At 48.7% G+C, this 14,561-nt stretch overlaps 1 protein-coding gene across 1 annotated transcript in view; it reads right to left on the bottom strand.

The window, feature by feature from the left end:
• The window catches only part of TOGARAM1 (TOG array regulator of axonemal microtubules 1), a 48,357-nt gene extending 34,124 nt beyond the window's left edge, over positions 1 to 14,233 (bottom strand). The window contains 1 exon segment of the mRNA XM_075712277.1: positions 12,845 to 14,233. Within this exon segment, the coding sequence (XP_075568392.1) occupies positions 12,845 to 14,233 (1,389 nt within the window).
• Between the last annotated feature and the right edge of the window lie 328 nt (positions 14,234 to 14,561).

Below are 14,561 nucleotides of genomic sequence, written 5' to 3' on the forward strand. Positions count from 1 at the left end.
TTTTTTAAAACCTTAAAATGTAGCACAGAGCACGGTGGCTCATCAATACAAACTGCCAAAACTTCCCTGGTTAGTAAAAGGCAGCTGATTTTTAAATGCAAAATATTTTGATGAACGTTTTCTTTTCCCAGCTCTCTGATACTTTAAGTATTTTAAGCATTAGAAAGCACTTTAGTTGGTTTCCAGTTCTCACTCTGACACAGGTTGACACTGTTGCCACTGAAGGGAAAAAAACCCAACACAACAAACTGGTAGAGAGCTGCACTAGGCATCAGCTTTAAAAATTAAACAGTAACGTTCTGAATTACGTGCATTAAGCTATGCAAGCGTTTAAACAGATATCAGCTACTTGAGGTGTGAAAAAAGCATGCTTCAGATTTAGTCTAAAAGCTGTATTTGGTAATATCAGCACCTTAGATTTAGTCTAAAAGCTGTATTTGGTAATATCAGCACCTTGTAATGAGAATCAGTTATAGCTGAAGGAAATATCTGAATAATATACTTAGCAAAGAAAAGATCATGCTTTAAACAAAGGTTTCTTGCTTTCTGATTTAATCAGTAAAATCAGTAATTTGAATTATTTCCAGGCTCTATTAAGTCTGCTGTCTCCTTTCACAGACAAGGCTCCGCTCAGAGGCCTGAGCAGAAATGGAAATATTTATTCAGTATTGGAAAGAACAGCATCACATGAAGCCTAAAAACCTCCTTTACTCAATATACTGGTTGTGTGAATGGAGAATATGTCGTCTAATACATACATAGTACATTCATTTATAAAAACACGTCTTTTTTCATTTCACCGAAGACCTCAGCTCACCGCAAAGACGGATTTTGAAACGGGGAACGCCGCACAACCCCTTGCGCTACGGAACCGCAGCTCCCCATCAGCCCGCCGTTCCGCCTCTGCCCGGCTCCCGCGCCGCGTTCGACGCGCAGGAGCCCACCGGCGGCACGCCCGGCACGCCCGGCACGCCCGCCGGGGCCACGGCACGGCCCGCCGACCCGGAGCCGACGGCCAGCTCCCGGCTCCGCTCGATGTCCCGGGCACCACGACAAATGGCGCGGCAATTCAACAGAGTGCAATGTCGTGATAGTTCAACGGCCGGGTCAAATGAACAGCGGCTAAATGCCGTGATTTGGCAGCTTGATGCTTGGTAGGCTGAATTTAATACCGAATTTAACACTGCGATGGGGTTTCACAAGAGCATCGCAAAAGAAAGCACGGCCAGAACTTAAAGCTTGAAGCGGCACAGTCACAGTCACAGTCACTGTTTAACATCTCCATCAATGACACAGACAGTGGGATCGAGGGCACCCTCGGCGAGTTTGCAGATGACACCAGGCTGAGTGGTGCGGTTGACACGCCAGAAGGAGCAGATGTCACCCGGAGGGACCTGGGCAAGCTGGGGAGGTGGGGCTGTGTGACCCTCATGAGGTCCAACAAGGCCAAGGGCAAGGTCCTGCACCTGGGACGGGGCAGCCCCCGGTATCAGCACAGGCTGGGGATGGAGGGATGGAGAGCAGCCCTGCGGAGAAGGGCTTGGGGGTGCTGGGGGTGAAAAGCTGGACACGAGCCGGCAATGTGCGCTGGCAGCCCAGAAAGCCAACCCCACCCTGGGCTGCATCCCCACAGCGTGGGCAGCGGGGCGAGGGAGGGGATTCTGCCCCTCTGCCCCGCTCTGGGCAGACCCCCCTGCAGCCCCACGCCCAGCTCAGGGCCCTCAGCACAGGACACGGAGCTGCTGGAGCGGGGCCAGGGGAGGCCACAGAAATGCCCCGAGGGCCGGAGCCCCTCTGCTGCGGGGCCGGGCTGGGGGGGCTGGGGGTGCTCAGCCTGGAGAGGAGGGGGCTGCGGGGAGGCCTGAGTGCGGCCTGGCAGCGCTGAGAGGGGCTGCAGGAAGGGGGGGGCAAGCTTTAGCAAGGCCTGTTGGGACAGGACAGGGAGTGATGGATTTAAACTAAAGAAGAATAGATTTAGACTGGACATAAGGAAGAAATGTTTTACAGTGAGGGTGGTGAGGCACTGGCACAGGTTGCCCAGAGAGGCGGTCGATGCCCCATCCCTGGGAACATCCCAGGCCAGGCTGGACGGGGCTCTGAGCACCCTGGGCTGGTTAAAGCTGTCCCTGGCACTGCAGGGGCTGGGCTGGGGGGGCTCTGAAGGGCCCTGCCCACCCAAAGCATTCCATGATTCCATGATACTTCTCACAAGATGAGTAGCGTGGCTATGAGCACACTCTAATTGTTTTTAAATCTTTATATTTACTTTCTCACGCAGTATCTCAAAAATAGAATTTTTTATGGTTACGGAATACAGACAAAAAACGTTAAGAGTGTCAACAAAACCTTCAGGTCCCTTCCAAGTAAAGAGGATGCACAACACGTCAGCGAGATATACATACAAGCCAAGAGAAATTAAATCTCCATACCCTGCCAATGAGAATGCTCTTGAAAAAATAAACTTCACAATTTAAACTTTTAAATTACATATTTCTTTTTCTGCTCCCTCTAAGACTGCCCTCTCCCCTTAAAACCAAAAAAAATAACTCACACACAGTACCTGTTAGCAGTAAATAAATAAGCGAAGCGGCAATTTGCCTGTATTTCCATTTAGTGCTTTAAAAAACCAACCAGTTCCCAAGGTACACAGCTACGTGGACACAGGCTCTTGAATGAAACAGCTTCACTGTTCCTGGGAAGGGTTTTGTGGTTAACAAAAATGGCAAACTTTTTGTCTTTACTTACAGAAACGCACGTTCCAATTTACTGTTCTGCACTGCATTTCTCGTGCTCCACATTCAGCAGATGTGATTGAAGTCATCCACATAACAAGTCAACGTCTCGCGTGTGCAGCATTTTAAGCAAATCCACTGAAATGCTCCAAAGCTTAGAACTTTACATAAAATCTTCCTCCCTGTAAGCCAGTGCTAATGCAGGATTGTACTTTTTAATCAGCCTGCAGGGATTAGGCTCACTTAAAATATTTGTGGGCAATGGCTTAGTTCAAAGCATAGGACAGGGAGAGAAGACTTAGGGAGCCTCGATACAAAATGGATCATCCGAATCCCATTTTTAATGGAAGATGGCAGCAGGAATCCCGCAGGTATGAAATGCTCCAGCAAGACCAGAGCAGGAAATACAAAGTTTTGCAAAGAATAAGAAACACGTTCCGATTGCTGGATATACAGTAAGAGCAATGACTTAAATCACAGCAGTAGCACCAGTAAGACTCAGCGCTATGCTGGCTTTTTGTCAGCCGGGTACCCTGAGGGACGCGAGTTTTACTTTAGAAATGAGGAAAAGAACAGCAGCCAAAGGGGTGAAGTGGTTTGTTCCAGGTTATTACAAGTCGGGTAAGACAAGAGATGAGACCTCGTCATTCCTGCTTCTGCGGTCTGCTTGCTAGAAAACATCATTTTCAATCTACATATCTTTCAGTCCATGAATAAATGTGCTACTGGTACAAAGTACTTACGCCCTATTTTTCCCTACAGACAAAGCAATATATGCAGAAGGAGCAAATTACGCAGTGCTGACACGAGGAGACAACTTTGCTCAGTTGTTCCAATCCCAGCTACAGGAATAAGAACTGTCTGCTTTCTTGTATGCAAATTATAATTACAGCGATTATAAATTTGCTAAACGCAGGCATGCAGGGTGGTGGCAAATAAATGCAAATCTAAAGCTGCCTGATTTTTCACTGAATTAGATGCCAGGTCTTGGCGAAGGGATTTCTCAAAAGGTTTCAGCTTCATTTAAATTCCACTAATACCACCAATGTCAGAAAGTATTTGAATCCACCCCCCAGAAGAAATACTAACTTGGTTGCCCAAGTGCGGCCCTTGGGAGTCACCCATCGCTGACAGATGCTCCGCTCCTACGTTCCCTTCCCGGCTGCGCAGCCGCACCGGCTGAGACGAAAGGTCCTGCACAAACCAGCAGCCATCAACACCACGCTCCCAGGGAAGAGATCAAGCACAGCACAAATGCCCCATGCTATCTCCCCAAAATCATAGAATCATAGAATCGTTTAGGTTGGAAAAGCCCTTTAAGATCATCCAGTCCAACCATTAACCTACACTACAAAGCCCACACTAAACCAATCTAGGGTAGACCAGACTGAACCATGTCCCCAAGTGCCACCTCTGCCCGTTTTTTGAACACTTCCAGGGGTGGGGACTCCCCCACCTCTCTGGACAGCCTGTTCCAATGCTTGACCACCCCTTCCGTAAAGAAATTTTTCCTAATTTCCAACCTAAACCTCCCCTGGCGCAGCTTCAGCCCATTTCCTCTCGTCCCATCACTAACTACGTGGGAGAAGAGCCCAACACCCCCTCCCTGCCCCCTCCTGTCAGGCAGCTGTAGAGAGCGATGAGGTCTCCCCTCAGCCTCCTCTTCTCCAGGCTGAACACCCCCAGCTCCCTCAGCCGCTCCCCACCAGCCCTGTGCTCCAGACCCTGCCCCAGCTCCGCTGCCCTTCTCTGGACACGCTCCAGCACCCCAATGTCCTTCTTGTGCTGAGGGGCCCAAAACTGGACACAGCATTCCAGGTGCGGCCTCACCAGCACCGAGTACAGGGGCACAATCACCTCCCTGCTCCTGCTGGCCACACTGTTCCTGACACAAGCCAGGATGCTGTTGGCCTTCTTGGCCACCTGGGCACACTGCTGGCTCATGTTCAGCCGCTGTCGGCCAACAGCCCCAGGTCCTTTTCGGCCAGGCAGCTTTCCAGCCACTCCTCCCCAAAATACTCTCCCAGCCTCCAGAAAAACCACGGCTCGCGTCCCAGAGACTGCCACCTCCACTCGCAATGAAAGGACAGCTTGTACTACACGGACAGATCAACCTCCGCGTCCCTTTAATCCTCGTTATCGCCTGTGGAAAACAAAGAGTACTTGCTTCATCAAACTAATTTCAGACATCATTTGAACACTCACTAAGGTCTTCATAAAGTCCAGCTATGTTAGGTTAATGGTTGGACTGGATGATCTTAAAGGTCTTTTGCAACCTAAACCATTCTATGATTTTATTAAGTTCTCTGGCTGTCAGAGCAGCACGTAAATGGAGAATTGCACACGCATTGCCCGACAGTGAAGTTATATGAAATTGCGTGTAGTTTGTGTGTACTTTATAACATGGCTTAAAATCACAGAATCACTTAGGCTGGAAAAGACCTTTAAGATCATCGAGTCCAACTGTAAGAAGAAACTTCAGTAAAATGTGCAAATGCTCTTCCTTCCCCCCCAAGGGCACTGCTTCCACCAGCAGGTCCCGGGGCCCACAACATATACGTTTCAGGGGAAAAAACAGAGGTAACTCTTACCCTGCAATAATTCTTAGGCACGCTATGTTTTACATACAGCACGCTAAATTTTCGAGGTACACACGGGAAGGCTTAGCTACCAAAAGATCAACGAGGAACTCCCAGCACACTATTAGCTGATTTTGTAGCAACCAGTTTGTTCTTCATGTTTTCAGCAGGGCAGGGGAGCTAGTAAGGTCTACAGAAGAAGTAGCATTTAGTTTTTTAAAAAGTGCTTCTGTATCCCAAACTGCAGATAGCGTTTTTGCTGTGACAGCTTACTTAGAATCATAGAATAGAATCATAGAATCATAGAATGGTTTAGGTTGGAAAAGCCCTTTAAGATCATCCAGTCCAACCATTAACCTACACTGCCAAGTCCACACTAAACCAATCAAGGGTAGACCAGACTGAACCATGTCCCCAAGTGCCACCTCTGCCCGTTTTTTGAACACTTCCAGGGATGGGGACTCCACCACCTCTAAATAAATTGGAATTACAGAAGATGAGAGTTAAAAAGGGAACAGGAGATTGCTAGTGCAGTGTTCTTAAACTCATTTGTGTGACCTCTCAAGAACGGCACAAGCTGGGAAACCACTGGAAAATGCAACAAGTTTGGTCACAGCAGGCTAATTTCCATTACTTAACGTCAGCACCCAAAAGACCTACTGGTCTTGATCATGTCAAGTCCTAAAGAAAACAACATAAACGCTTATTTCAGAATAGGATCTGGTCTGGTTCAGATTGGAATTGTTTACACTTTCCAAGGCTAATCCCAAGGAAGGGGAGCAGACAGAGCACATCAGTATCTCCAGAAAGAGAACTCTCACTTCAGTGACTTCAGACAACTTTATCCAGTGTATTTATAGGTAACAAACTGAACCTCGTGAGCCTGGCTCTGCCAGCTCAGAATTAGAAATGAACAGGACCTTACTGAAATACAAAGGAAAATATTCACGGGGTTATACACTTTATTACCACCCTGTGTTGATTTCCTATCTCTAGCAAGCAAAGTGTTCCTCTGATGCTGTTATAAGGCTCCTGTAAGTATACGCTTCAGAATGTAAAACTGCAGGTACTTAAAAAAAAGAACAAAACAATTACCCTTTTATTAATTTAGCTAGGAACCAGAGAAGCTTCAGCCTCCTGCTGCAAGCTTGAGTGGTGACAGCAACTGTCCCATGCAAGGAGGAGGTCAGGCTACTCAAATTTGGCTTTAAAAGGCACCAGAGTCATAGGCAGAGTCTGTCCTGTAGCTCTGACAGATGTGCGCAGCTGCCAAGAACGAGAAGCGTAGAAGCACAGATAATTATGCTTTATTTGATGAACTCAGGTTTGGCTTTCAGAAGGAAAGAAAAATGGAACGCTGAGGTGCTGTGAACAACTATTAAGCCGTAACGCTTCAATTTCAGTGTATAAAGCACTGAAGCGTGAAATCGTCCACTTTAACCGAAGGATACTAGTTGTCAGAAGTAAGACCCACAGCTTAAAGACTGGTATAAATGTTTTATTTAATGAGCTTTTTAAGGGGTGTGTGCTGCATACCCCATGAGTGCCACGTTTTGTAAGCACACCTCAAGGCAGAACACGGCTGAGCTTCGTCACTGGTGCCGGCTCCCTTTCCAGCAAAACCCCGTGCCTGCCTGACCGACTCCAAGTCTGCAGCATCGGAGCAAGGCGGCTCCTCGGGTGACCAACCAGTCCTGCTGCACTCACCGCTTCTCTCCGGGCCTTTGGAGGCACTCTCTGGCTCCGAAAGAGACAGCTGGAGGCACCGGTGTCCTGAGAAAGGCCCCGCAGTGTTTACCTATCAGTCACGTTTTCTTCTGCCATTAGGACTAGGGAGAAGACTCCGAGCGCAGAACGAGGGCATCCCCTGGAAGTCGAGGGGGTGGCAGTTCAAGCATCTCTCACTGTAGAGCCTTTCACTATGGGGTTTGTAAGGTTGACGATAACTACGGTCTCATGCAAACTTTCAATCATTGGAACAGGCTGCCCAGAGAGGTGGGGGAGTCCCCATCCCTGGAGGGGTTCTAAAAAATGGGCAGAGGTGGCACTTTGGGACATGGTTTAGTGGGCATGGGGGTGGTGGGTTGATGGTTGGACTGATGATCTTAGAGATCCTTTCCAACCTTAATGATTCCTAGTTTTGCCTTCATTAAAAATAATCCACCCACCAAGCCAGGAAAGATGAAATTAATTACTACTCTCCCCTTAATTGGTTTAGAGGTGGACTTGGTAGTGTAGGTTAATGGTTGGACCTGACGATCTTAAAGGTCTTTTCCAACCTAAACGACTCTATGATTCTAAACCTCACCTTAATTGGTTCAGTGGTGGACTTGGTAGTGCCAGGTTAATGGTTGGACTTGATGATCTTCAAGGTCTTTTCCAACCTAAACGATTCTATGAATCTATAAATTAAGAGCAACCCTGTGCCTGCCTCTCTAGCGTCAAGCTAACCATCATTAGGTGGCGATACCTCCGCTGCCATGCACGTCACCACAGTCACACCCGGACTTTGCGCTGTACAGAACCGCGCTGTGCAGGACGGACACGCTTGGTTATGTCGGCAGTGTGGTCAGATCGCCCTTCTGAATCCTGCAGCATAGCGGGCAACTGTACGTTTACAGATGGGTACGCAACAAAATCACGGGACTTCAGAGGCTACAGGGAAATGTTTCATCAATAACCCAATTTAACATCACTGACAGAAGCTGAGTTTAGACAAACCCTTGAAGGCAACGTGTTTTATCTACATTACATTTTCAGTACACATTAACTTACACATGTTTTACTTCACATCTTATCTGATCAGGAAAGTCTAGACATGGCCTTGGACAATCACTGTGTGACATGACCTAAAAATACTAGTAGAAAAACAACTTTAAACATTGAGCTAATTTCCTGCATCCTTTCAGCCACAGAATGACTCCAAAAGTTAATTTTTAAGCAAATTCATTTCAAAGGAATGTCTGAATTAATAATTAATTTTTTACATTTCCATGAACATGTCGACTGCCCGAATTTTACGCATGATACACCTTACTGAAAACAGTTAAGAAGAGATACAGGGCTAACTTACTTTCCCACCCACATACTTTGATTGCTAAATGCCCCAAGGAAAACAGCTTTATTTATACAGCTTATGGCAATCTCTCTCAGTTAACAAGGAACGTCTTCAAGTCCAGGAAACGCTGTCCAAATTTGCTCATCCCAGTGTGCCTTAAGTGAAAACGCAGTTCACCTACTTGCACCGAAGATACATACACACCATGGGATAAAAGCAGTTTCGTGGCACGGATGTAACAAAACAAGTACCACTGAGAAGCCAGCAAATACTGTACCAAAAATCACAAAGCCAGATAAAAAGATGTCCCCTGCCCTGGAGAGGTTTATAATCTAACCTTACTGTTACATGTGTCTGAAAAGACAAATGGTCAGGATGTGAGGACCGGGTAACAAAGCTGTCAACCTACAGCAATCGGATAAATATTTCAATACTTAAACCACCGTGCTGTTTAAATTTCCATTACAGTAAACGTGGGTCTAGCCAATAGGGCTCAAAGTCTCAAAAACAATTCATCCCATGCTAAATTAGGCCCTCGGTCACAAAGACAGCTCCCTGGACTCTGCTGCCTGCACAGACTCTCCATTGATGATGGGGCTGCTCAAGCAATCACCGTGTAGGTAACTAAAATGAATCCCTGCTCTTTTTCTCCCTTACACACAATGACGAGCAGCCTTACCTCCTAATAAAAAGCCTCCCTGACGTACTTCTTTTTTAAACAAGGCTGTTCCTTTCCCTCACAGAGGGCAAAGATGCAGTCGCTACATTAAATCATGCTCTTGTCTTTCACAGGAGCACCGTTACGGCCAGGCTTTGTCTTTACAGAAATCACAGTAAAAAGGAATCATCAGAATTTGAAAAACTGAGTGCCACCACTAAATCTGAGTGACAAACAAGTGCCACCAGCACCAGTTAAACAACTGCTACTGGAGAGACAGATACACGATGATTGCAGCAGCCTACACGGACTAAATTGGTACAAGACTGTACAGAGAAACAAAGCTACTCCTTGAGCCAGGGTCAACTTACACTTGACTTGATATGTCTTGAAAGAGCTTGGCAGGCGGGCAGCTGTTCATCCACAGCAATTTTTAAAACCACAGCTCCCAAAAGCCACTTGAAGGGTAGTTGTAAAACCTTACGTCTGCCAGTAGCACGCTCTTCTTCACCGCGCGCTGGCAAAGAAACAGTCTGCATTTTCACATGGGCTGAAACACATTTTTCAAACCCACTGAATGCAAAATATTAGCTGCTGTATTCTATCAGCCTTCAGGTGTCTATAACTATGGCAACACCGCTTTTGACATTGTTCTCATCAGGTGAACCACTACCACTAAAGCAAGCTGGCAACGCAGGCGTAATTTGGGTACCACGTTCATCTCCGTCCAAGTCAGAATTGGCAACTTTCAGATTCTATCAAACGTGACATCAAATGTTATTCTTGTCAGTACTCACCTGCACATAAGCAAAAAGCTATGTGGAGAGGAGTTATACGTCAATGTAAAATGAATTCTGGTTAACTGGAGGTTTCTGGTTACTCAGACGTCTTTCAAGGAAAAGTGCACAGGGAGCATTAACATGTTTCCTTTGGTAGAGCGCAACTGATGAAGTCTTCAAATTCTGACACCTCAAAGTCATCGATCTGCTTTCTACCAACTTAAATAAGCAAGATGACAACATGAAATGGAAGTGAGAGGCAAACAGAACAAGTCAGAAAGCAGAGGGAAGAGACAGGAACGAACAGAATCTCTAGGAGGCACAGCATGTCTCAGAAAAACAGTCATTAGATGCAAAGAAAATAGTTCTTATTAAAAAGGAATAAACACAGTATGCGACAAACAGGATTTTCTCCCTGTAGGAGTATTTTCATTACCACCTACTGCATGCTATGTGACAGCAGCAAAAGCAAAGCAAGACTGGTTATCTTCACAGCTTGAGTCCCCACATAGCAGCAAAGGAAGAGCTGGGAAAGTAACGTGCACCGATAGTCGCAACCAGCTCCTGTTCAGAGCAGTGCTTTTACCGAATAAAGGCCGAAACTGATTCTGTCCTAATTCTGCAAAAGCAGATGGCACAAACGTAAGTTCTACATCTGTTCATAAGCAGGAACAAAGTGACATACTTGGCATAACACACGAGGATGTAAGAATAAAGATGATCACAAGAGGAAAAAGTCAATTTAAACTTGAAAGTTTTGCATGATGTTGTGTCATTGGAAAAGTCTTCCAAGGAGAAAAGAAGAAAACCAGTCATCCCACAGCGATTCACTCACACAGACAAACATTGGGAGGATGAAGAGACAAGCCAAGATGTAGGAAGTCAATCTGAAGGTCTTTCCATTTTCTCCTGTTAGGCTTTACACGTGGGAGGTAACTAGCTCTCTTACACGGAGCTTCCTGCAGTCTGCTTATGATTTGCCCACCCCTGAGAGTAACACTATAGGCAAAACCAAAAACCCACACACACGCCCTTAGCGCTCCAGATGCCCGGCAGTTAGGTTGGTTCTCATCCCAATATTATGAGATGGGATTTACGCCCATGAAGTTCATCCTGCACATATAAAAATGCACACAGTCTAAAAAACTTTTATCATATTAGTATCAAGGATGTTGCCGAGTAAACAGAGTACCTCACTGACTCACTTGAAGCCACGAGCACGTAGCTACTTGCCCAGGTCAAACGTAACTTTAAGTTCACACCATTTCTAAATGCGCTTTACATATGCAACAAAACAGAAACCATAAATTAATTGATTTCTCTCCTTCTCTCCGGGTTTGGAAACTTTGGGCATTTCTCCAATTTACAGGGATAAAAACAACCGCATGTACAAAAAGGTTAAAAAAACCCCTGAACCATTTCCACAGCACCTAACTGTGACCTGGAGAGAGGGCTGTCTCAGGCGCAGGGCCTTCCACCATCCCAAGCAAGAGCCAGGCTTTGGTGCATGTGCTGGCTTGCGTTTTGGTCGCAGTCTACAGAAAAACACCAACCCAGCCAGCAGCAAACAGCCGTACAGAACTCTGTACTGAGCTGCCTAGAGAATCTGGCAATTAACTATTATTTCTACAAGTTGTATTAGTTAATACCAAAAAGCTGTTTCAAGAAGAAAAACCTTCTTCCTCTAGAGGTGTTTCCTACATAACTTGTTGTCCAGACCCTATTTGTTTTGCAGATAACCCAAGGGAGCGTAGTTGCCTGATTTATGACCTCAAAAAGATACAGATCTCTTTAGTAGAAGTCTGAATAAAAGTAATACATACACCAAGGAAGGACACGAGCGTGTGTGCATACAAGTATATACATGGATTTCATGGTTTTTACACTACAATAATGTTAACTCGGGTTTCTTTTTATTAAGAGACTTTATAAGAAGCTAGCCTTCCAAAGCAGCACTGGTCATGACCTCATCCAATACAGGAACAAGTTACTAAGCAACTAAGAATTAAATTCTGGCTACGTAAACATGGTAGCGAGGAAGTCTATTCCATACAGCTTTTGATTTTCTAAAAAGATCTACTCGCTTAAACTCACTCATTGGAGATCAAGTTATGATAAATTAAAAAACCCAAACCCAATGGAAAAAAAAAAAAAAAAACAGAAGAAAACAACAGAAAAAGAAAAAAAACACAACAGGAAAAAAACCAACAACAGAAAACCCACCACAGACAGATACACCCCCCAGATCTAAAACGCACGGATGGTATCCAAAACAGATGTCACAGAACAGAACCACTGCCAAAGTAAAAGGGATCTGAAGTATTTTTCAAAGGTTCCTTCCCTTTGCAGCTGCCGCCATGGTCAGAAGTGGTAAGATCAAAACTTGGGTCAGTCAGAACCGCTATTTCAGCCTGACCTATATTTTTCCTAGCCGAATCGGACTGAGGAATAAAAGCCACACAGACGTTTGGCAACCCCCAGGTTTTATTACAGGTCAGTACGCTGCCAACAAAGCACTGGCTCAGCCACGCTCCAGAGCTCTGCCTTCAAAGCCTGAATTGAAGCAACTTGTCAGTTTTCCTCCAGATAGCTTCTGTATTTAGGAAAGCCAACATTTCTGCTTAAGTCTCTGCAGTCCCTCAAGTACTCTCAAACACAAATATACAAGCAGAATCTCTGAAATAGTTTCCCCACTCTTGCCCTCATTCCCTGCATGTTAGCCAGCCGTTGTCAGAGACAGGTCATTAGGGTCAGATGTAAGAAGTGCCTCACGGAGTCCAGCTAACTCCAAAAAAAGATTTTTTTTTTTTTTTTGGTGACACATTGTCTGTTTCCTAGTAGTGTTAAATCTGACATAAGGAGTTCTCAAATTTGCCTTCCCAGATCAACGTACGTATAGAGATCCTTGCACATACAATATTAGCAGCATTAGCCATACCTCGGAAATACCCGTCATTTAATAAACCTTTGACAGCTTTCAAATCTCCCTCTGGGATACGCCTTAGAATAAACGAGCCCAGCGAGCTGCAAGCACATACCTGCTCCACACCCTTTGTGAAAGGCATCTTGACTCCTGAACCACCTTCCCCGTCTCCAGCACGCTCATTTTCCCAAGGCAGTTTGTTTTTCCCTTTACCCGCACTCAGGACTCTCCTTGGACTCACTCCTTGATCGGCATACGCACCAGGCAAGCTGGAGTTTTGCAGAGCATCATCCCTGGCGTGATACCCGCAGTAACTGTGTGCGCTCTGAGTCCTGTTGCCCATCAGCAACCAGTCCGTATCTGCTCCGGGAGGTAGACAGGCCCCCCTGCTCTGACCAGATGAAGGCAAGGGCACGGCGTACTCTACAAACCCTTGGTCTACCAGCTTCGGCAAGGTCTTCCTGGCCAGCCTGGCCTGCACCGCGTGCATCACCCCGTCCCCGTTGTCCTCAAGTTCCACGGCATCCACCGCCTTGAAGAGAAGGCTGGTTTTGCCTGGGCCCATGGAAGACGCCAGCACAGCAAAGGCTTCCATGGCAGCATGCCGGACCCTGCGCTTGCTGTCCACCAGTGCCGGGGCCAGCCCAAACGCCAGCTTGGCCAAGTCCAGCTCCTCACTCGGGTAAGTGAGGAGGGCCACGATGCAGATGTTGACCACCTCCTCGCGGACTTTGGAGTTCTTGTGCTGCAGATGCCCCTGCTGCAGCAGCAGGCCCAGCACCTGCTGAGGACCCGCCGCCTTCATCAGTCGCAGGAACAGGCGGCTGTACTCCTGCCGGATGACCAGCTTGTTGTCCCCCAGCACTTTAGCAGCAGCGGAGACCAGAGGCGCCAGGAAGGCCTGGACCTGGGCGCCCAGGCGCAGGGCCAGCACATGGACCGCCTCCAGCGCCCCGAGCACCACCTTGAAGTTGGAGTCATCCAGGAGGGTGTAGAGGAAGCTGATGAGCCCCAGGAGGCTGGTGGCAGGCGCGGAGGTCACCGCAGCCTGGCTGGCACTTCCCACCACCCTCTTCAGCTCCTCCACGGCTTGCGTGCGGCTCCGGTAGTCCTCCTGGTCCAGCAGACGAGCGTGCAGCTCCGGCGGCACCAGCCCGAACTTCAGGCCGCCGCTGCCGGGCCGGGCGGCTGGGAAGGGCTGGGCGCCGGGCTCCTCCTCCCGCTGCCCGGCGGGCCCGGGACCGCCCAGCTGCCAGGCCAGGCTGCGGGAGAGCTCACCGAGGCCGCGGCGGGCGGCGGGCGGCGGCGTGAGGGCGCGCAAGGAGGCGGCAGGAGGCCGCGGAGCGGGGGGGCGGCCGGGCCCGCGGCGCCGCCCGCGCAGGGCCGGCCACGGCAGCTCCGCAGCGGCGGCATCGCCTTCATCGGCATCGCCCGCCGCCCGCCCGGGGCCCTCCGGCTCCTCCATGGCGCGGGCGGGCGGCGGCAGCGCGATGGCCGCGGCCATGGGCGGCGCGGAGCGGGACGGAGCCGCCCCCGCCCCGGCAACGCCGAGCGCCGCGACGCCGCCGTCGCCAGGGGCCGGCCCGCAGCGCGCCTGCGCGGAGCCGCCCACAGCGCGGCGGGGGGGGCAGCAGCGGCGGCGGCACACGGCTCGCCACCGGCACACGGCTCGCCGCCCCCCCGCCTCCCTCCCCACGCCGGCGCTGTGGAGCGCGGCTGCAGCAGCCGAGAGCCGCGGGGCGGGAGCGGGCGGTGGCGGGGCTGCGGCGCCGGTGAAGCGGAACCCCCCCCCCCGCGGCGTGGAGAGTGGCACCGCCCGCGCGCGGGGGGTT

This window comes from Pelecanus crispus, chromosome 6 (genome assembly GCF_030463565.1).
Source record: "Pelecanus crispus isolate bPelCri1 chromosome 6, bPelCri1.pri, whole genome shotgun sequence".
NCBI classification, from domain to species: Eukaryota; Metazoa; Chordata; class Aves; order Pelecaniformes; family Pelecanidae; genus Pelecanus; species Pelecanus crispus.